Below are 24831 nucleotides of genomic sequence, written 5' to 3'. Positions count from 1 at the left end.
GGATCGATCTTGGGCTACTTTAATGTCAGGGAACATATTCCCACAGGAACAGCATTCTTTTTAGTTTTCTAACATGTATTTATGGCATGAGTTCTAGATGTATTAATCCTGCTCATATCTATCCCTAAGGTACTGGTACCAATGCTTGTTATATGGAGGAACTGCGGCACATTGATCTGGTGGAAGGTGATGAGGGGAGGATGTGCATTAATACGGAATGGGGAGCTTTTGGAGACGATGGTTTGTTAGAGGATATCAGGACTGAATTTGATAGAGAGATTGACCGTGGGTCTCCAAATCCTGGAAAACAGCTGTAAGTAACCAAATCACAGCCTTTTTGATACTTTTCTGTTTTTGCCGATTTGCTCTTTAACATTTTCCCTGCCTTAAACAACCTAAAAGTGTCCACAGGTTTGAGGACCAAGGCTCAAGCTCCTGCTACTATTTCTCCGTGTCTCCTTCCTGATAAGAATGAAATTACTTTGTGTGCTGGAAGTTTTTTTCCCCAGCGCCTGATATCATCTTTTGCTTAACTGGAGCAACCTGGTCTCCTCTTCTGGAACGAACCATTGATAAGAAGATGAAATCACATAGCTGTCAGATACATATGGAGTAGGTGTGGTCGGAAATTCTCCATTCCTTCTTTGTGGTCAGTGGTGGGACTGAGAAAAGTGATCAGTACTGGCAGCCCCTGGCCTGCTCAAGTGTTAATGCTCAGTTTTGGATGTCTGAAAGACGCCGGGAGTAACAGTGGGTGAAGTACTCCAGGTCCTCCTGTCACCTGTTACCCAGTCCATAAACCTTATGGCTGCATGGTAAGAACAATAAGTTAGATGACTAGTCACTATTCTTGGAAGGGTTCCTAGTCCATGCCACCTGGTTTCCCTTTCTGCCTCAGCAAGCAATCCGACATTAAAGAGGTAAGAAGCAGGTGAGATATAAGTTACATCTTCTTTCAGCCCTTCCTTTGGCCGAACCAGTTGTGGAATGCACAGATTTGTTGTTTGGCTGGTAAGTGGGACGGTGTTGTGGGTCCGTATCAGGGGCGGATGCTCCATTTGAGCGGAGGAGCGTTGCCCCACAAAGGAAGGCCCCAGGCCAGAGCTGAAAAATAAAATGGTTATAAAGTTTATTTTGGGGCATTTTATTTTCCAGCAACCAACCCCTCTCGAACTGAGCGTCAGGATGGGGCAGGGTCATTGCTGCTGAGTGGCAGCCGGGAGCAGTGTGCTCATTTTTAAAACGTGCATGTCTCTTTGGCCGGCTGTCTTGCAACAGACAGCCAGAAATGCATATTTTAAACCTCTCTAACCCAGCTGTCTTAACCCAGCTGGGTTGGAGAACACAAAAGCCTCCAGTGTTCTTATAGTTCTTAGAGTGCTGATAGAGGCCGCTTCCACCAATCCTGGTTCTGTTCTCATGATGAGAGCAGTGACAGGATTGGCTTGGGAGTTTGGAGCCTGCCTGACTCGAGGAGAGCAGACCATTGAGGAGGACATCACTGTCTTTTATTTAATTTTTTAAAATATTTTAATGTCCCACCCGCCCGCCACCATCGGGACATATCAGCATCCACTGATGTTTGTGCCCTCAAAATCCACTCTCACTGCCACCATTTCTTCCCACCCAGGTGTCAAGTTATGGTTTATGACAGGGGAGCGAGTTATTGTTTATGCCGTGGACCATAAATGGTGAATTTCAATGAGTTTTAAGTATTACTTTGGAGCCATAACATTACATTTGAGGCATGTGAGCTGTATATCACACGCTTCGCATACTCCTGCCATCTAGTGTTGGGTCTGGATGTTTGCACTTTGTTTTTCTTCGAAGAAGTCTTTCCAGTCACGAGGTAGGTGACTCCTCCTTTCGGTGATCGTGCGCATGAGCATCGACTCCATTGTTAGATTGTTGTTTTCTGCCATCAAGTTTGGACGTGTATTGCTGCGCTCTGGTTCAACACCATTTCTCAAATTCCCTTTGGTGCGTACGCCACTTACCCTCAACGGTAATGTTATTCAATTGCGTTTCCCATTCTTCGCGTATCATATCGGTCAGAAAAAATCTCTTTCAATTGGATACTTTAGAATGTTGTTGGGCCCAGCCACGTCAGGCAAGTTCGCAGTCGATGGAACGGACTCCATTTAAATTATGTCCTTGGTACCATGGGAAGTACCTGCGCACCGACTTGCACAAAGTGTGCAACTTGTATCTCTCCCCTGAGCACGATAAACAAGACTGCGACGCGTGCAGATCCTTCGAGAAGACACTCAGTGACCGTCGGACTGGACATCACGAAATGCAACATCAACACAGCGGCTCCATTCCGAAACTCTTTGGAGAAGATTCCAACGTCCACGACGCCCAAGGAGCCGAGGAAGAGGACGAGCACATTTCCCTGTCTTAAGCAGAGTCTGACATGGACGAAGACATTCCGCAGGGTCAGCGTACCGTGAGTACCAATACTCCCCTGCCCCACACTCTTCCTCCGCCCAAGAAAAAGGCTCCGGTCCCTCCACTGCCTTTGGGCCAAGGTCGGCACCAAGAACAGATTTCTAACGCCACGCCTTCTGGCCCGGCACTGAAACAGACATTGATGCCTTGCGGCTCTGGATCGAGTTAGCCCAGCCCGCTTCGGGCACCGAGCTGAAACCATCGGCATCAAGACCAAAGCATGTTTTAGTAACAATCCTTCCGCTATCGAAATCATCTTCAGATCCGAACACTGCCATGCCGAGAACACCGGCTCTGAAAATATTGGCACCGAAACAAAAAAACGCTCTAACTCCGTCAAAGGAGCATCGTTTCGACGTCCTGCCTACAAACACGGACCCGAAACAAAAGGAACTGGTCATCAATCAAAAAACTGGACATATTCAAGCGAAATTGCCACTAAAACGCAAACTAGAAACAGAGGACACTTACCACATTCCTCTTAAAGGGAAACTTGTTGGTACTAACCCCTCTCCTCCTCTATCACCTTCTTCCCCACCTAACCCACATTTGTTAATAACACCCACAAACTCACCACCACCATAATCACCTTACAAGCAGGACGAGGGGGATGGGGATGTGGTAGACAACAATAGTCCTGATCCATGGGACGATTATAATACAGATCCAAACACAGATAATAATCTAGACTTCTACCCTACACAACCCTCTCAACCTGATGATAATGTAAGGTTCATAGAGTTGATAAATAGGGCTCCTGAATATCATGGAGTTTAGCTTCATAAAGAGTCAATTGATGAGGATTTTCTCTTTGAAACATTAAGTTCTTCCCAGAGATCCACTCATACACTGCCTATGCTTAAGGGTATGCTTAAGCATGCGGACGACATTTTTAAAGATCCCGTTCGCACAAAAATCCTTACACCAAGGGTAGATAAGAAATATAAATCTGCACCAATAGATCCAGTTTATATCAAGGGTCAATTAGCAATAGATTCCCTTGTAGTTTCTAATCCCCGTAAAACAGGCAAACTCTCAAGCCACGGGGGATACCCCTCCTCCAGACAAGGAATCTAAATTAATAGATGCCTCAGGGAAAAGAGTGGCTGCACAAACAGCCAATCACCGGCGTATTCACTTAGCCAGATACGACAGAGCGCACTATGATGAATTGTAACAATTGCCCCAATTTCGACCTGAGGAACACAAGGCTAAAGCACACAACCAAATTCAGGAAGGAAAACTCATTTCAAATACTTCCATCAGATGCGCTTTAGATAAGGCTGACACTGCCACTCACTCAATCAACACCAGTGTCTTGCTACGAAGGCACGTCTGGCTTAGAATTTCAGAGTTTAAACCTGAGGTCCAGGTTTCTATCTTGAATCTGCCTTTTGATAAAGAGCATCTCTTTGGTCCTGTCATAAACACTTCCTTAGAGGAGATGAAGGAGGACACAGACATTGCAAAATCCATGGGAGCCCTACAGTCCCCATTCAATCGGGGTCCTTTTTGTCGCTTCAAAAACGTATCTACAGACAACACCTCAACATCGTATAGAGGCAACAGTCGGTCACCCTCTTCAAGAGGTTACTTTCGAGGCGGATTAAGAAGCAATAATTGCAAGGGAAGATTCCACACCCGCACCTCCCCCTCAACAAACAAACAGTGACTTGCCTCCTCTTCCCCCCCCAATCATTCCACACCTGTCGGGGGACGTCTCTCTCAATTCCCTCCCGTCTGGCATACAATAACTTCAGACAGATGGGTCCTAGGAATTATCCAATTTGGTTATTGCCTGAAGCTTACTAACAATCCCCCAAACATTCCTCAGTGTTCACACAAAATGTCACCAGAACATCTACACCTCCTCAAACAGGAGGTTCACTCTCTTCTGCAAAAGGGAGCTATGAAGCCTATACCTTTACAATACCAAAGATCCTTTGTGTACTCCCTGTACTTTCTAATACCCAAACAGGACTGCTCTCTTAGGCCTACACTGGACCTCCAAGAGTTAAATCGATATATTCACTCAGATCACTTTCACATGGTGACACTTCAACAAGTGTTCCCACTCCTACAGCAAGCCAACTTTATACTTCCATATTCCAATCCATCCCGCTCATCGCAAATATCTCAGATTTGTGGTAGCGGGACAACACTACCAGATCAAAGTGCTTCCATTCGGAGTGACCTGTGCTCCCAGGGTATTCACCAAATGCCTAGCAGTAGTCGCTGATGACCTGCGAAGACAACATATTCATGTCTTCCCATACTTGGACGATTGGCTCATCAAAGCCAGCTCTTACCGAAAGTGTCTTCAAAACTCTCAAATAACAGTACAGTTACTGCACAATCTCGGGTTTATAGTAAATGTGTTGAAGTCCCATCTCCAACCTTCCAACACGCAAACGTACTTGGGAGCCACTCTCAATACTGAAAATGCTCTAGCCTGTCCCAATGTGACCAGAATCTGCAATATTCAGGCTCTAATTTCACAGTTTCAGCCCAACCAGTCATTACCAGCTCAAGTATATTAGCAACTAGTGGGGATGATGGCGTCTTGGCTTCAAATGCGTCCCCTTCAGGGATTCTTAACACATCAGTGGACTCAGTCTCAAGGTCAATGTCAGATCTAGTGTTGGTAGACGGCCGCACCCATTGCTCTCAGCAGTGGTGGAATCCACAAAACCTATCCAAAGGGCGGCCCTTCATCGACCCAGTTCCACAAACAGCGCTAACAGCAGACGCGTTGCTCACTAGTTAGGGAGCTCCTCTCCAAACTCACACAATTTAAGGTCTGTGGAGTCAAAAGCAAAAGCAACTTCATGTAAATCATCTAGAACTGCTCGCAGTATTTCTAGCGCTCAAAGCCTTCCAGACTCTCCTTGCAGGCAAAACGTTCCCGATACGCACATACAACATGGCGGTCATGTATCACATACAGAAACAAGGGGGGGCCCACTCTCTTCAGCTGTCACAACTTGCACAAGCCATCTGGCAGTGGGCCATACATCACAAAATGTATCTCTTGGCAGAACACCTCCCAGGAGTAAACAATCAGATTGCAGATCTTCTCAGCAGGCAGAGACAATAGATTCACGAGTAGGAACTTCACCCTCAAGTTCTCCTCCCATTCTTTCAAATATGGGGTTTCCACAGAATAGATCTTTTCACAACACACCAAAATGCCCAAACATCACCTCCAGGTATCCACACCCATTGTCCAAAGGCAATGCACTATGGATGAACTGGTCAGGGATAGTTGTCTACGCTTTGCCGCCTCTCCCACTCATTACACTAGTGGTTTGGAAGCTCAGACAAACATCCCTCACACTGATCCCAGTAGCTCCCACATGGGCCCATCAACCTTGGTTCACTACCCTGCTGGAGCTCAGTAGTTCCTCATCAAAAACTACATCTCACACCCAGTCTCCTCACACGGAGCCATGGAGAGATAAGACATCCAGATCCCAAAGATCTCAACCTAGCGATCTGGCACCTGAAATCATACGGTTTGGTTGCCTGAACCTTCCAACCAGACTGTATGAATATCATTAAAGAGGCCAGAATGACTACTACAAGGGCTTGCTACACAGCTAAATGGAAGTGGTTTGTAATAGATTGTAATAACCATATCAATCCACTAGATGCTTCCATTTAAAATATAATGTGTTACTTACTACACTTACAGGATTAGCTTACAAATCCATACGCTTACATCTCGCTGCAATAGCTGCATACCTTCAAAATGGACAGCATCTGTCCCTTTTCAGAGTACCCGTTATCAAGGCTTTTATGGGCGGACTCAAAAGAGTTATTCCACCTGCTCCAGTGTGGAATCTTACCAGACTAATTGGTCCACCCTTCAAGCCATTGCACAAATGCAAACTGCAATTTCTCACTTGGAAAGTTGCTTTCCTCATTGCTCTTACATCACTGAGGAGATGGGGTGAGCTTCAGGCATTAACCATAGAGGAACCATTTTGTCAAGTTTACCAAAAGAAAGTGGTCCTTCACACTAACCCCAAATTCCTACCCGAAGTGATATCTTCCTTTCACATCAATCAATCTGTTGAGTTGCCTTTGTTCTTTCCTCAACCAGATTCAGTGGCAGAACGAGCTCTACACACATTAGATGTTGAACAAGCATTATTATATTACATAGAAAGAACAAAACCATTTTGTAAAACTAAACAGCTCTTTTTGACTTTTTCTCCACCACACAAAGGCAATCCTATTTCTAAATCGGGTATTGCTCGGTGGATAGTTAAATGTGTTTATTCAAACAGGCTATGCAAAAGCAAATAGGACTTTACCAATACCCCCTAGAGCACATTCCACCTGCAAACTAGGGGCCACTATGGCTTTCTTAGGAAACATTCCCATAGCTGACTTCTGTAAAGCTGCAACTTCGTCTACACCACACACATTCACCAAGCACTATTGTGTAGAGGTGTTAGCAAGACAACAAGCTAATTTAGGACAGGCAGTACTTAGAACACTCTTTCAGACAACTGCAACAGCTACAGGTTAGCCACCGCTTTTGGAGAATACTGCTGTATAGTCTATGCAAAGCATGTGATCTACAGCTCACATGCCTCGAACGGAAAATGTTACTTACCTAGTAAGCATCTTTTTGGCATGTAGAGCGGTAGATTCACAGGTGCCCACCCCCTTCCCTGGGTCCCTGTACCTGTTGCAGTTCTCTCTCACTTTATATACATATGCATGGCCATCTTTATTTTACTCTTACTAACTCCATTCTCACCCTCTGCGGGAAAACAATCTAACAATAGAGTCGATGCCCATGCGCACTATCAATCACCGAAAGAAGGAGTCATCTACTTCGTAACTGGAAAGACTTCTTCGAAGAAAAACAAAGTGCAAACATCCGGACCCAACACTAGATGGCAGGAGTATGCACAGCATGTTAATCTACAGCTCTACATGCCAAGAACAAATGCCTACTGGGTAAGTAACTTTCTCCTTTAACGGTTTTCTTTCAAATCTGTTTAATTGAAATGTCAAAAATAACTGCAATAATTCTAAAGGAGACTTAAAGAGAAAAAATAGAGGGGAAACAGAATGAGGGAAAAAGAAAGAAGGGGGGAGAAAAAATGCAAATCGACAGTCCCAGAGTACAGCATTGTAAACCAAAGTTTACATTTATGCGAAGACTGAGCTACTGTACAATATCACATTCCACACCATTAAGAGATGAAAAAGCACCATTTCTGAACTGAAGCTTTGAGCTATGCAAGTAGGCTGTTCGATGCTAAAAGCAATAAAAGGAAAAAAGAGGATGGCGGAGCAGAATATCACTCTAGAGAAAAAGAAATCCCCTTGAGGATAAGGAAGAGAAGGAAGGAGGTGTGAAGTGAATAGTTGCATTAGTGCAAATATCAAGTTCTGTGTAACCAGTCAGCTACGTATGTTCTCTGTCCAACCCCCAAAGTTCTTCTGCACATGAAAGGAGTATGTTATTTTCAAAGAGGTGCAGGGCCCGGAGTTTAGGTGGCTGGAGGTTAGCGTACTCTAATTTGCAAAAATAGTCCACTAATTGTTGCCATGTGCTTGCAAACTTAATCTTACAGAGAGAGAGCCGTGCTGTGAGAAGTTCCATCGCCATGGTATGCAACAAACAGGTTAACCACAAGGTCACTAGAGGCGTATTCGCTTTCTTCCATTATACAGCTATTGTTTGCTTAGCTGCACCAAGCATGTGCGAGATTAGGCGCCAATCTGCTTGTGTCATGGCAAGGAGGTTTGCGGGTTTAAGACCCAAAATAGTTTGTGTTGGGGCTTCAGGTATGGGATAGCCAATCACCTTTCTAATATGGCTGAGAATCTCCTTCCAATAGGTGGTTAACACGCCACCATATATGAAGGAAATCCCCAACTGCGCTCGTACAACGCCAACAAAGGGGGGGGGAGTTAGAAAACATTTTTATGTAACCTATGAGGAGTGTAGTACCATTGTGTCATAACCTTGTAGGCAGTCTCGCTCTGAGGCATGCTGCGAAAGACCTTCGGAATGTCACGCTAAAGCTGTCCCATTGTTTAGGAGTGATCTCATCGGACTACTGGATTACCATTGTGACTGATAAGTATGCAAGGTGATCCATGGGGCTTGTAAAAGCACTTGATACGTGTGGGATATCAGTCCCCTAGATCCATCATAGGAGCGAGCCCCCTGGATAACGGATGGTGTCTGCAACCAGTGTCTAAGTTGAAGATATTGCATTCTTGCACTCTCTGAGAGATGAAATTCCCATTTGCAATGGTCGAAAGTCTTAAAGGTGTCTCCCGCAAAGAGGTCCCTGATTATTCGTCATTCTCCCTCTGACCAGGCCAGGAAGGAATGGGGCTGCAGGACAGGTGGAAAGTTAGGGTTACGTGCAATAGGAGTATTGGGGGAAAGGAAGGATGTAAGGCCTTTTGATATAGGAAGTTTGTCCCATGTTTCCAATACGGTTTTCGTGGGTATATGGGCCATGTACGCACAACGCGGTCGGGCACCTCGTGGAAGCCACGCGAGGTCCCACAGGTGCCTGCATGCCACAGACCTGTCCATATGGCACAAGGTTTTCTCACTTTCCCGCACCACCCATTCTGAGATGTGGCCTAGATGCGAAACCCAGTAATATTCCAACAGGTTAGGACACGCCAACCCTCCCCTATCCTGTGGTAACATAAGCAATTTATTGGAGAAGCTTGGTCACCTCCCTCCCCAGATAAAGGTGGTGAGCTCACATGGTAGATGCAGAATTTGGCCTTGCGGTATAGGAGTGGGCAGTGTTTGGAATAAGTAAAGTATTTTAGGCAAAACCGACATCTTGACCGCGTTCAGACGCCCCAGCCACGATAGTGGTAGAGACTTCCAAGTTCGCAGATCCTCCATGACTGCTATTTTATATCCCTGCCAGGTCACCTGCGCCTATGTGTGTACGGTAGAAGTTAAATTAAGCCCAGGATATCTAATGGAATAATGAGCCCATTGATACAGAACTAAGGACTGAAGTGCCGGGAGTTCGGTTGCAGGGATTGTAAGGTTTAAGGCCCTGGATTTCACATGATAAAATTTTAGACCTGAGACAACCTTAAATGATTGTAATAAAGTGTGAAGTGCTGGCAATGAGGTATGCGGTTTCGATAAAGTGAGAAGGAGGTCACCCGCAAAGAGGGATATTTCCACTCCTGCATGAGTAATGCCACTGATATCTTTTGAGTGGCGGATCATTATTGCAAAGGGTTTAACTATAAGTGTGAAGAGTAAAGGGGACAAAGGGCACCCCTGTCTAGTGCCCTCATAGATATGAATAGGACTCGTGAGTTGACCATTAACCCTGACCTGAGTTTGCTGAGATTGTCGCCATGATCCTAGAAATCATCAGGGGTCCCAGCCCTATTTTCTGTAGGACAGCCTGTAAGCAGTCCCAGTCTACTCGGTCAAGTGCTTTTTCAGCATCAAGCAACAGCAGACAGGCAGGTATGCCCAATGATGGCTCCATCTGGCACGCTGCGTGACGGTTCCCTTGCTGTGAAGCCAGTTAGGATCTCACTCGGAGGAAAAAGGCTTGGTGGATTTAATTTCAAGATGTGTTTGCAGTTATCTCTCCGTTCGAGATGTTGCTTTAAATAGACTGGCGAGACACTAAAATACAGGATTCACTATAACAAAGGCAAAAGGACTGCTCCTTTGTGATTATACACCTGTTTCTGAAATTGCACATTTTATACAGCAAGTTAGAGAACTTTAGAAGACAGCAATAGAAAGACTTATGGCATAGGGACGACTTTAAAATAATTGCTCATGGAGTATTAGTGGGAGTCCCCCTGGGTAGAACGATTTTGGTCTGATATCTGGCAGGTCCTGATGAAGATGGTGTCTACTTACACCTCAAGCCACCGAAACGCGTCGGCCATTGCTATTTCAGATCCTGCTTTAGGCAGTAGCTTCAAATGGTCGAGAAGACCAAAAATAATCTTATGTCTCTCACTCTCCTGACATATATAATTATGAATGCGGTTTGGATGTAGTTGAATGGATGTGTATGTATGAAAGCGTGTTGGCAGATTGTTTGTTGTCTCTCTACCTGGGGTTTTAAGATGTTGGTATATGATAATGTTGTTGTGATGCAAAAACATATGTATTTGTCTGTTATATAAATTTTATGTGTAAAATTGATAAAAGAAATGATAAAAATTATTTTTGATACAAAAACGAAAAATAAATAAATGTTAAGAATCAAAATTATGTGTATATTTCTATATTTGATTGGTGCTTAAATTGTATGTTCAGCCCATATCGAATTGATGTCGTATGAGAAAAAAGAAATCTAGGTCGTGAGGGAGCTTTTGTTGATTGGATTGTGGGTTTTTTCACCCTCTTCTCCCTGACCTCAAAGTTTTTCCTTAGAGGGGGTCCCCTTATTTTGCATAATATGTCCCAATGATGTGCCTTCCCTACCAAATGTGCTATCTGCCGCATGTTATCAGCGCCCTGTCGTTCTCGAATAAAGCACACTTGGTCGGGCTCAGTGAGCCCTGGCATGTGTGAATCCAAACGTTTGGCTAGGATTTTGGTGTAAAGTTTTATGTCCGTGTAATGGAGCGCGATAGGGTGAAATGAGGAGCACAATCTTGGGTCCTTACCAAGCTTAGGAAGGAGGGCTATTTCAGCCAGGGTAATAGAGCTGGATGGAACAATAACATCTGTGAAGGAGTTAAAAAGAGGAAGCAAATGGTCTTGTATTTGCAGGAGAAAGGTGTGATAAAAATTAACCGGTAGACCATCCGGGCCCGAGGATTTGCCGAGGGGCAGATCTTTCAGTGCACATGTAAGTTCATCTAGCGTAAGTGGTTCCTCGAGGAGCTGCGCGCGTTGCCAGTCTATCGGGGTCCACTGGCAGTCCTCCAGTATTGCCTGTATCTGGTGCGGGCGAGGAGTTTCCTGAGCATAGAGAGAGGTATAGTAGTCATAGAAGGCCTCTAGTTTAGCTTTTTCAGTGGTGGCCCACATGCTATCCACCAGTTTGAGTTTCGCAATATGTGCCCTTGCTGCCCTCTTCCTTAAGCGGTGTGCTAATACTGTTCCCACCTTATCTCTCCCATCATAATATTTCTGCTTCAGTGCCATTAAAGCTTGCTCCGCCTTTTTGTTTCAATGGGCACATAGCTGGCCTCAAAGCATAGCCAAACGTTGTTTATGGATAGTCTTGATCTTGTTTCTCAAGTGTCTTAATATCTGTAGTCCGTTTGTACTCAAAGAGACTAGCTTCCTTGTTCCGCGCTATCGCAATAGAAGTTATTTGGCCCCGAATAGTAGCTTTGAAGGCATCCCATACCAATGGGAATGGGGATTCTGGGAGATCGTTAGAAAAGAAATATGCCATGATGGCGTCTCTGATTTCGGCCACATCTACCGTGTCGCGCAGGACATTGGGAGGAAGTCGCCAACGGAGTGATTGTCGCGTATGGTATGTATGATTGTGCCACAATAGTTCTAAATGTGCGTGGTCCAAATCTCAGATATCAGACATGGATGCAGATAAGACATCGCACACTAGGGAATGAGAAACATGCAGATAGTCGATGCGAGAGTAAGAGCGGTGTATATGAGGTAGTATGAGTAATCACGTGTATCAGGGGAATGATAGCGCCAGGCATCCAGTAGTCCCAGATCGTTAAACTCTCTTTTTAAAGAGGCGGACATAGCCACAGTCCCCTAAAAGGTACTGATGCTCCGATCCAGCTCCTCATCCCATACCAAGTTACGGTCGCCCTCTAAGATAAGCTGATGATCATTTTGCGATAGCTGTTCTTTTAGGAGATCTCTAATGAAAAGATGCTGTGTTTGATTGGGGGCATAAATATTTAATAGAGTGAGTGTCTGCTCTCCATCCTGAACCACAAGCTTAAGCTGTCTACCCTCCTTGCTCCTCACTGCTCACACATCAACTTGATGGATGATGATGCTTTATTTGCAACTCAATGTGTTGTTCTTAGAGGAGGGCTAGTCGTTGCCAAAGATGTTCCTGGTCCTGCGTGCGAGCATCCAGTTTTTTCGAGGTCATCCACCCTCTCCCCAATTTCTGTTACATCCTTTCTAAGTTCCTTAATGCACGTTTGGACTTCAGATTTAAGGGAGCCAATTTCTGATTTAATGTCTTGCAAGAACTGAGTCATAAAGGATTGAGTGAGGCCCTGAGAACAGCTTCCAGGCCTCACAGCCGCAGCAACAGGCCCCAACCCCGGGGGTGCCAAGGAGCTCGATCGAAAGGCCCCCAAGCCCCTCCGGTGACTGTCTTGTCGTCTTGGGGGGCCCTTAAAAGCCACGGTGCCATGATTTTGGCTGTGAACGGCAGCGGCGGGCCGAAGCTCCCCTGGCGCATGACTTACTCCATGCGCAGCGAGACCACGCCCCCCTTTAACTGTTTTGTTCAGTGATTTTCTTCGGTTCTTTACTAAGGTGAATGTTAAAGAGTATGTACTACCTAAGATTTAACCTTACTCTAACTGTGAGTTTTCCATTGAATTCCAAGTTCTTTTTATTTTTAAAAGAATGTTAATGATGCAGGGACACCACCTGAGCATATAAACCTTATTATGTATAGACAGGCAGTGCACACTTGTGGTTGAACATAGAGGCTGGGATGCAGCCAGACTCTGATTCCCACCATGATTATGTTCATTTCACTTTGTGCAAAGCCATAACTTTATTTGAACAGTGATTTTTTGGGGGTGAATGTGGGGGTGTATTTTTTTTTTTAAAGGAACAGAAATTGATAGACACAAGACAAACTCAAGTGTGTCCAGCCCCCATGATGCATGCCATTTGGCCTTGCATAGTAGTGGGCAGATAACTTGACTGCGGCACGAACAAGTTCTCACTTTGCTCCTTATTGGTAGCCCAGATAGTTTTGGGGAAATGCTGTGGTTCAGGAGCTATGAGATCCACGTAAAAGTTTCTTAGGCCAGAACCAAAAAATATGTTACTTGCTATTGTTTCCATCGTAACAGGTTTGTTTTACCAACTAACAGTGAACTAAGACCAATTTAGTGTACAAAACATTTTAGAGGCAAAAATTAAGCTCAGATGGAAGCCAGAGTCCTTATATATTCCAATACTTATCTGACATTTCAACTTTGATGAGCTAAGATTTTTCTGAATGAGGCAGGTCTGAGAGAAATGTCAAGTTTAGAGAAATGACTTAATAGGACAATAGAGTTGTGTTTTCAGCATTGTCTGGTTGCTCGCCACTAGCAACGTGATCACTTGCTTACACATTATACTGTCCTTAGTGTGTGTAGAAGAAGGGAATATGCGGTTTGTCGTGTTTTTATATAGTCACAGGTTCACCTAGGAATCGGGGTCTGAGCACCTACATAGTACCCAAATTAATATTTGACAATGAATATAAAGGCCATAGCCCCCAAGAGCACTTGATATATTTTGTCGTACTAGCATTTATATAACACTACTTACTCCTGAAAAGATAACAATGCACATTTAAAGACAGGTGGCATGCTGTTCATTGGAAGTGCTGTGGGTGGAAGAGCGTATGATTGTTGTGCCTCTGTGTGACTGAGACAAAAAGCAGTGAGAGTTAGGATGCTTATGCATAAAGTGCTACTGAGTATGACGCATTTGTGAACATTTTGACCTATTTGTGAAGTAGTTTGATGTTCTCATGCCATGTTGTGGGGCATGTGTAGGTGTACCTACTCATGAGGGTCGGAGAAAGTGTGGAAACAGACACATTCATGCATGCACATGCTTACTATCTGTAAAGATGTCTATAACATATATTCATTCAAGCAGATTTTAACGTGGTTTATGGTGCCATATATGACCATGTGTACACCTAGGGTGGTAGTGGAGTAGGTCATGGTAATGGGCATTATGTGACCAACCATGGTATATGAGGTGAGAACTCCGTGAACAGCAGAGGTCAACCCATAGGAATGGTACTCTCTATTCTTCAAGCATAGTTAAATGAGAATCAAGATGTCATTAAAGACATGAAGGCTAACATGTATTACATCCTTTAATACTACTCCTGCAGCACCTCTAAAGAACTTTACAACAATTGAAAACACTAGAACCAGAACCTTCTAGTCCATAAAAAACCATTTCACTGAGAATTGCTCCTCTTATATTGTGCCAATATCTCTTTTCTTCCATCATCTCTTTTCTATCCGCCATGACCTATTCCAAAAATTCTCTTTATCTTCTTATTCTGCAGATGGGAAAAACACCAAATACATCTAAACTTTTTTTTTTTTTTTGCAAAACATTTTCAACGTATTAATACTGCTTTTTGATAAAAAAATATATATACAAATCCCATTCCCTTCTCTATACCTCTTGTAACTTTCATCATGTTACCTTATTTCCTTTATTTTTGTTATTTTTTACTCTTCTTTGAGGGCGGGATGGGGTATGTTAGTCTCTGTGTCTTTAATGAAATCTTGATTCCTATTTCACTATGCTGGGAGAATCTTCATTTCATTTCAAGACCGGAGGTTACCATTATGCATGTTGGAAGCCCTTCAACACTACATTTGATACATGTGTTATAGGTCTAAAAAATGTTTCGCAAAAATACCCACATTAGACCAATCTGCTGCCTTCAAAAATGTTTTCCAGCTGTCCACCAGGCAAGTTTAATTTACTCTCCATTGCTCCTCGTAAAGAATGTGATTTAAATTGGTCTATGGCAACACCACATTCCTTCATAACATCTTTCACCCATCTTGCAATTGTTGCTGTGCTCAACGCACCATAAGGTTTCACGTAACTGATTCTCCCCCATGCTTTCTAAATTCCAAAACTCTGCTCTCGTACTCCAGCATACAATCCACCACACACAACTTCTTTTCCTCTGCAAATGGTGGATAAAATATTGAATCTGACATTGTTTTTGTCCTCTTCCAGATCTCAAAATACACCCCATCTGGACCCATCACTTTGGTACTTACCTCTAACGCTTTCACATCTGAAACTCTCCAGCATGATACTAAACATAATAAAGCTTCCATTTTTTGGGAAAGTCTCTTCAAATCTAAGTATTTATTTGCGGGGCATGTCAAAAACAGTGACAACACTGCATTGACATCCACAACACACTGTAGCATGCCTTAGGAGGCCTTTTCAACCTCATTATCTTTAAAACCCTGCACACCATAACATTTCTGCCTACTGTTCTGTCATGTACATGTGCATGACCTGCTGACATGTAGCAATTAATTGTCCCCTCTTCAAATGTTTCCACTAAAAAATGTTTCACCTTGACTACAGGAGCCTCCTCAGGATCCAAATTCCTTTCCATGTACCAACTAGCCCATATTCTCCAAATCCCTCTCCCCCTACTTTCTAGTACCTGGAACCCGGGATTCTTCCAGCAACTCTGCAGCCTTGCTCGAAAGCCCCTTCAAACAGTTTGATCTCCTGATCCCTTCCAAACAAGAAGGTTCAGTACTTTGCTCAGAACTAAAGGCTGTTGTTCCTCTCCTTCTGCATTCCTTAGAAGTCCTTCCCTTGCCGAGATTAAAAAAGGCTCTGCAAAAGCTAACTCCGTCCCTGACGAAAACCAGAACTGTGTCACTCAAAACCGTGTCACCAACACTATCTGACATTTCTCCTGTCTCAATTTCAAGAGCACTCCCTGTATCATTGTGAAAGGAGGAAAAGCATAACCTAGACTTCCTCTCCACCTCTGTTGGATCCACTGCAGAAGCTACAGGATCTGCTCTCCAACTGTAATACTCCTTTAACTGTCAAGTCAAATGACTCGCAAAAAGGTCCTCCTCCAATAGACTTCACAAATGTTCTATCTGGTAAAAACAACTTTGGTCTAACTTCCAATCATTGAAATCCCTCATATTTCTTGAATTCCAATCCGCGGTTAAATTCAGTTTTCCCGATAGGTACTCTGCCATCACTATTATCCTGTGTTCCGAGCGAAAATTCCTGAAATCCTTTGTCAAATCTGCCAAACCTCGGGATCTCGTTCCCCCAATGTCACTGCTGACACATTGCCTATCCTCATTAAAACAGACTGTCATTTCAGATCTTTCTTGAAACTCTTTAGGGCATACAAACCTGCTGTCAATTCCAAGCCGTTTATATGCCCTAACTTCTCCTCTCTTGTCCAAACTCTACCTGTTTCTACATGCCCTAAACGTGCTCCCCGTCCACTCAAACTTGCATCTGTCACTAAGACAAAATCCGGTGCACTTCCTAAAATAGCTCGCCCATTCCATATTGTTCATACACCAGAGCAACTCTTCCTTTTCCTCTACACTCCAAGTTATTCTGTCTCCATACTACAAATCTCTCCTCAACGCATTCCCTTTCAGCCTCTGCAATGCTCGATAATGAAGGGGACCTGGAAAGATCTGCTGTATTAATGGTTATGAATCAAACAGAAGAGTGAATCCTGAATTCGGAATGAACTAGCATAAGAAAGTGCTCACTGTGTTTTAAAAGAACCCTCACTCACCAACCTGGTTGGTGACATGCTTCGTCCAACACTTTTAGAAGCAGAAACATGTTGACCTCTTTTCACATAATCTAGGATGCAACTGGTCTATTAAAACTAGTTTTTACCCATCTGACACATCCTTTTAACTGTGTCCAGTTTTCCACCATTAAAATCATTTCTGGATAAAATTGTGACACCTTTTTAACTTCACATTACACACTATCACTACATTTTGCACTGCTTTCTCAAAATATCCAGCTCCGCTGTAGTTCAGGCGTCGCAGCACACCAGAGAGGCATTCGGCCTCTCTGGCGGGAACCCAATGATGAAGCATGTCACCAACCAGGTTGGTGAGTGAGGGTTCTTTTAAAACACAGTGAGCACTTTCTTATGCTAGTTCATTCCGAATTCAGGATTCACTCTTCTGTTGTTTGATTCATATAATCCAGGGGGATTAAGAGTGGCTCCAGTAGCTTCCCTCCCTTTTATTGATTTGTATCAATTGTTCACATGACCAACCATGGTATACCTTATTAGGCTCGGTCTAGCAGTGAGACTTGACAATGTTCACACAAACATGGACAGTCCAAAGGTATATTTCAGTTCAAGCACTTCTTAACCAGATTAAATATGGTTGTATAGCAGATTGTTTTACACCAGTGGTCCCTTGAACACAAACCTGGGAAGAAAGGTAATATATTTATTTTGAGGCGGACTGATGGGAGCATCCAAGTGTGACACAGGTTGACTCATACCAATGGTCATGACTAGTTGTGGAATGTATTATAATGGTTAGTCCAAGAGTGCTAGGTGAGCATTTCAGAATGATAAAAGATGGAGCAGCACTTTTGAAGGAAACATGGCCTGTTGGCACAAAGGAGCACCTGGTAGTCCTAGCACGTACTATTACTCGCACTTCACGCAGGGACGTTGTGTATGCATACACGGCACCAAAGAAAACATTCCAAGTCAGGCTAGCCTGAAATGGATTAAATACCATAGAGATAGTAGCGCAAAAAATAACCTTTACAGATGTGCTACAGATTAGATGTGAAAGTAGGTATTAGACCCAATGGAATGGAGAAAAACTGTGTGGAACAGTCTTTTCCGTCTGATATTCTGCACGGAATTCCAGATTATCGGGCCCTGATAACAAGTGTGTTCCAAGACTAGCATATCTGTCCAGAGAAATAGCTCAGACCACTGGCGTTTGGTGGGAGACAGTGTAGGTGCAATAAGGTGCAACCATTGAAGTCATGGATAAGGCACCAGTATAACACTATATGAAGACAACGTATGAGCAACACAATCCTACTTTTAAAAGACTAATGTTCTCATTTAGCAGGATATTTATTAACTTTTGACACACTGCAGCACAGTAACCAAAGTTGCTGCGTCAAAGGAAAAGAGAAAAACAGTACCATATCTACTAAGATTTGGCACTGTTGTTTCCTCCCTCAGTGCTGGCATACTGTTGTATACAACTATACCGTCTAATTAGACCTAATAAGGGTGTAACCAGTCTTGCGTTGCTTGTGTTTGCGTTCAGGGGCATCTGGTCTGGAAGTTCGGGCTAGACCATTCCTATTGGAATTGGGTCAAGACTGATTTCGATATGGGTGGGCCCAGGCTGAGGTGGCATGTTGTGCAAAATGACAATGGACTGTGATGTGGCCCGAATAATTATCAGTTGCTGAAATTAATTCAAACATTCCGTCAATCACTTTTTTGTATACTTCAGTGGGATGCCTTAGGTTAAACACATGTGCCCAATGGGGGTCCCGTGCACACAGTGCAACTGGAACCAAGCTGTATGCAACTGATTGCCCTTAATAGGGTCGGAACTAGTTTAGGGTTTCTTGTGTTCCGGTACAGGGAAGACCTGGCCTGGCATTTCAGGCTGGACTGTTTCTGTTAGAGCCACATCAAGACTGATTTGAATATTACTGGTTCCAGACTGAGGTGGCATGGTTGCAAAATACCAAAAGACTGGGATACGGCTCGAGTAATTACCAGTGGCTGAGATTTTTTTCAAGCATTCTATCCATCACTTTTGTGTATCCTTCCGTGCGAAGTCCCTAGATGTGATTGGTGTGCTCAGACGAAGGTCTTGTGCACACTGTGCAAATGGTACAAAGCTGTACACAACAGATGAGCCCTAATAAGGGTGAAATCAGTCTTGGGATACTTGTGTTCCGGTTCAGGGAGGGCTTGGTAGTTTAGGCTGAACTGTTCCTATTGGAGCAGGTTCAAAACGGATTTGCATATGGCTGGACATGGTGTGCAAAATAAAGCTGAAGAGGAATGCGGGCCCGAGTAAATAACAGCGGCTGAGATTAATTCAAGCATTTCAACCATCACTTTTTTGTATACTTCAGCTCGACACCCACGGTAGGTCCAGTGCACACTGTGTCACTGGAAGTAAGCTACACCTGACTGATGAGCTCTAATATGAGCGAAGCCAGTCCTGGGTTTCTTGTTTTCTGGTATATGGAAGACCTGGCCTGACACAGTCAAGACTGATTTGCATATGGCTGTGTCCAGACTGAGGTTGAGTGGTGTGCAAAGTAACGATGGACTGGATTGCAGCCCTGAGTAATTACCAGTGGTTCAGATTAATTCAGGCATTCCATCCATCACTTTTTGGTATACTTCAGCAAACTTAAGGCTGCGATGAGCCAATGCATACACCCTTGTACCACAGTGCAAGGGTGTGCACGTTCTGTTAAGCATGAAAGAGTACTATCCAGTACAAAACCTATCCTTTAGATATTTCCCGCTTTGTATGTTGTCTGTACAGTACAGCAAACATGCAAAGCTGGAAAAATGTGGAGACCTTTTAAACTGCTCCACTGTTACGCCTATGTCCAAGAGGTGTAATTTTTTGGCATATATGCGGATTTCCGTCAAAACTCTTGGGTGGTTGCATGTGAACGATCTTGACCTACCCATGGAACGTCCTCTTGATGCAAAGCAGCATATAGGGCTGCATTGTGTTACTTTAGGCAACTTTCCAACACAAACCATGATTTGCGTTGGAAAGTAAATCTCAGCACAGCACTTTGCAACAAGTTTGCATTAATTTTGTGTAGCAAACACCGCACAAAGCATTAGTAAATTTCCCCCTTAGAGTATGGAGTGCTGCCTGTTCTCCATCACTGTAGTATGAGGTAATTACCTACACTACTCTGGCCGAACTACCTCTCACTATACCACATGGCATCTTCTCTGAAAGCCCTTAAAATCTGCTGAGTGGCCACCCTGTTTCGGGCAGCTGCACACCAACCTTTTGTGTTTTTCAAAAACAAACTCTCAAAGTGGGTGATTTTGAAATACCAAAAATAAAAGACCCTGATACCCTGGGAGTTTTCTCCCAGGATAGGGGTAATGTGTAATTTTTTCCGTTTGGGACCTCCAGAGTAGACAGTCTGATGCATCAACACCGATGACACCGCCATAGGGAACATGACGGACTACCCCTCTCTAAATAGAGTGGGTGGTAGGGTACTGCGGCACGTTTGTGGTAGAGTAGCCTGTCCGGCAAACTTTAAATCAGCCCCTCCGTTACCTTCATACATGAGCAAAAGAAGCTCAACCCTATTTAGTAATATTTGAAGTTTTTCTATTTATACGGTGGGTTCAATGTCTGATGAGGTGTTAAAGCACTTTGCTGATGAGTAGCACATTTCTCTGTGAGATTTGTACAACATGTTTGTCATGCATATTCAGTTATAATGTGTCATACTCTTTATTACAAAGCTGTCACACAGTTCAGAAGTAAATTGCTATACTTATTTGTCATGCAATTACACAAGCCTGTTACAAACTCTCAAGCGATCTATCATTCCACATGTCCATAAAAGGTTTTTGAATCTGCCATGTACCTCATTGTGCATGCAGTTGTGTAGTGATCATGTATATACAGTCATATGGGCAGTTTAGAAAGCATATGCCTACCATCTGGTATTAGTGGTACCGGTGAAACAATGTTTGCAATCACCCGAGAAAATTTGAAACCATGCCCTGTCTAGTGATAGTGCTAAGCTATTAGAAAGTACAATATGGATCAACCCAGGAGGAACAGAATCCTAGACCCTGGCGACAACGCTGAACAACCAGGATACACCACATAGAGTTGACACCATAGCAACAGAATCCAAGCCCCTGGGGCAATGCTAAGCCTCCAGCAGATACCATGGGGTTTAGTTGAGTGAGACAGTTCAGCCATGGTAGACCTGTGATTTAACCTAAAAAGTATTGCAATAAAAGATACACTGTCTTTGGCTGAAGTGTGCCTTTTATTCCAATACAAAACACCACTTAATACACAACACACTTTCTCATATAAATTATAACCCAGAGGTCATGACTAGTCATCAACCTTCACAAAACGAACATACACATAAACAGTAATACACCTTCTGCGACTAATGTACATAGACTGTATGCCTTTTTACTGCAGTCTCACCGAATGCACAACCATTCGCCTCATTGCCAATGAGGATTCTGATCATGCTGCTTCAAGCAACTACTTCCTTCGCCCTCACATGGTCCACCTTGCAAAAGTCTCCATATACTCTGTCTCCCTCGTTACTTTAGGCAGAACCTCTTAATCTCATACATGAAGTACCCCTGCTCTCAATCTCCACACTTCCCTATGCAAAATCCACACAGCTTCCATGCACTCTCCAACGGCCTTTCTTCTGAAGGCAGAATATTGTTACTCTTGTAGTGTCTTTTGTCCGTGCAGTCTCCTCCTATAAATAACTAACTTGTGCTTTCACAGATGTCCCTCTTACACTCTTCCAGCTGAGAGAGAGGCCGGGCCTATGTTTGCAAAATGTTGATTTTTTTTTTAAACAAATTTTATTGCGCATTTATGACAAGGTGGCCTGATGGGCGACATACATAGGAAATGTTTCATATTTTAATCGAATGGGACTCCGCTAGTCTTCTTCTTTTTCAATTGTTCTTTATTAGCTTTCAGACAAGAAAGATAGCCACATATGTTTAATAGTAATTATAACCCAAACAATCATTGACAGATGACACATTTATATATATTGTGGTCATGTCACTTTCCGGGACCTATATGCCTTAAGAACAGTAATACATTAAGCTTGCATGCAACAAAACCCGAAAACACACTTCGACTGAACCTCCGTCTCCCCTGTATGTGCACCATCTCTATTACTACATTTAGTATGACTTACCTGCCTTTGTGCTGTATGCATGCGTCATTTCAATTCAATGACCCCGGGAGGGCGGGATATGTGTGGAGGAATCATCCCCTGAGAGGATTTGTGGTTAGCGCTTGCCACTCACTTGGGCCTATCATCAGTCTTTGCTTGTACGACCAGGAGGAGTGTGTCCCATTGAGTAGTACAGGGTCCCTTCCTTGTCTGAAGGTGATTACAGGTTAGCATATTTATCTCCATCGTGCAACATTTGATTAGTTCCCACAGCCAGTGTATTCCGGATGGGTTTTCGGACGCCCCCAGTACATAGCGATCACCCGCTTCCCTATGACTAATACTAAACCTATGAATCTGGAGGTGTGTTTGGCCAGCTTTGATCTCGGGAATCACCCGAGTAGGCACACCTCAGCTGTGTGAGGCAATATTCTGCCCAAGTCAGACAGAATTGCAGGGTATATCAGCCCAGTAGAGGGTAATGTGTGGCAGGCCCAAACCATATGAAAAACGTCAGCCTATTGGCAGCGGGAGCATTCTAGTGGGAGTCCTGGGTAGATGTGAGCCAGGCGTGCTGGGGAGAGGAAAGTGCAGTGTAGATAGTTGAGTTATGGGTACATGAATCATGGATTACTATTCACCATTTTTGTCTATCCAGTATTTTCCCACATTCCTTGTCTGATATCTCATGGCCTAGTGTTTGCTGATATTTGTGCTTCATGGAGGTGAGTGGGGGTGCAAAGAGAAGGGCGAGGGCATGCTGCATGCATGTCACTGTTTTAGGTTGTGTCCTGTGTGTCAGCATTACTGTAAGAGCCTCAGTGTGTGGCGTTTCTATCGCATCTGTGCCCCATAAGCCACGGAGTGTGCCTCTTACCACCTCGTAGATGAGCAATTGTCCCTTGTTGAGCCTGAAATCGTCTACCGACTCTTTGAAAGTAAGTAGTTGACTGTCAGTAAATATGTCACCCCGGGGTTCAACGACCTTCTGTGTACTATGACAATTCACCATGCCCGACAAACCTGGTAGTGCCCTAAGTGGGAAATTATGGGTGTACGTGGGCCCGATGCTAGTTTTAGTGTACCTGTCTCAGAAATCCATGTTGACCCTGACTGCACTGGGGTAGGTGTTCCTCATCTTAGGTAACATAGCAATTTTAGGAGAGTCCCTTCTTTCAGTAGGTGTTCCAAGTTCTGATGTTCTGGATCAGTCACTACTGCCAGCCATTGCATCACCCAGACTAGTTGGGTTGCCACATAGCATACTTCCGTGTTCGGTACACCCATTCCTCTCCTGTCAAGCGGACACAATACTTTGTCAAGCTCTAGGTGCCTCCGCTGCATCCCCCAAATCAGTCCTGAGGATTGTGAGTTTTATTACATTAGCACAGTTAATTAAAACCATTGCAATAGAATGTCATCATAGCGCAGTTGCCACGTTACAATTAAAAACAAAGAAAACCATCAAGTTTAAGTTCATATACATATAACTAACAAGGCAGTCTTGTAATTACTATTAAAATCACGTGACAGGTTTCCAGAGCCAAGGATAAAATAATTTAGTACAGGGATACTAGGACAGGGGGCGAAAAAAGTCTGTGATACGTTTTTGGGGGGAGGAACTGGAAGGGCAGTGGCAAGAGAGGGTAAAAGGAGATTGTCCAAGAGTCTCACATATTTTCCAGACCTTGCAAGCACTTGAATGTCTAGGGAAGTAAAGCAAAGAAAGCAAAGGGCTGATGCCTCCCAACATGTTCTGATACCCCTTTTTAAATATAAGGGTTTTAAAAGAAGTGTTCTGGGAGCATCAAGGGCGGGACAACAGCACAGAAGATGCTGTCAGGACCCACAAGAGGTTTCCTCCATGTAAATGACATGAGCAAATTATGTTTTTGAACGACACTTTCCAATAAACATCATGCCTTGGAATAGCCAAGATAAAAGACATGAACACTCTGTCTATACCTGCACCTACAAGTGAAATCACTACACAGGGGGAGGTCGATGTACACACTATTTTGAATAATAACAGATCAGATCCTGAATGGAAAAAAATGTTTTTTCTGGCCCTTAGTCACAAACAACTGTCAAGATAGATTCCTGAACAAAACACAAGGTTTGACCTTTCATAGGCCAGACCCACTTTATGTCCTAAGACAGCATCCGGGGGTAGTAACAACTTACAGTGTAGGGAAACTGTGCCTTGATTGGCTACAGAAAGCTACACTAGAGTATGTAAAACATCACTTATCTTTACTTCAAGAAGGCGCAGACCTTAGGGAATTCTTGCTAGGACCAAGAAAACCGCATCAAAAACGTTTCATATATGCCGGTATCTACGCTGCTTATAATGAAGCATGGAAGGTCACCCAAGCAGAGACTGCAGAACAAATACGAGAAATTAATCGTATTAATTTAGAGAAATCTCTCTCTGTAATAGACAATGGGTTAACGACTCTGTCTTCCAGGATATATTCTTTGGACAGCATTGTAGCCTCTGTCATAGACATCATGGAACAAGACTTGGTCATGTTGCAACATGGTCATTCACAGCTACGTTCTATCATGCTATTAGGCTGGACGCTTCAAAACCTGCGTTCTGGCTATGTGCCTTGGCGTTTAATCAATACTACGTCACTGTTTGCAGAATTCAATCTCACTGATAGACAGATCAAACTGGCACAAAGGGGAGTAGA

General features: G+C 43.7%; 1 protein-coding gene across 3 annotated transcripts in view; it reads left to right on the top strand.

Annotated features, from left to right (window-relative positions):
• Window positions 1-24831, top strand: part of HK1 (hexokinase 1) — a 1728681-nt gene that overhangs the window by 705549 nt on the left and 998301 nt on the right. For all 3 annotated transcript variants that reach the window (XM_085603586.1, XM_085603588.1, XM_085603587.1), the window contains one exon: window positions 130-313. In XM_085603586.1, coding sequence (XP_085459712.1) covers window positions 130-313 — 184 coding nt within the window. The remainder of the gene's footprint in view (window positions 1-129; window positions 314-24831) is intronic.

Source organism: Triturus cristatus, chromosome 1_2 (genome assembly GCF_964204655.1).
Source record: "Triturus cristatus chromosome 1_2, aTriCri1.1, whole genome shotgun sequence".
Classification (NCBI taxonomy): Eukaryota; Metazoa; Chordata; class Amphibia; order Caudata; family Salamandridae; genus Triturus; species Triturus cristatus.
This window is presented reverse-complemented; position numbering and strand designations above follow the sequence as displayed.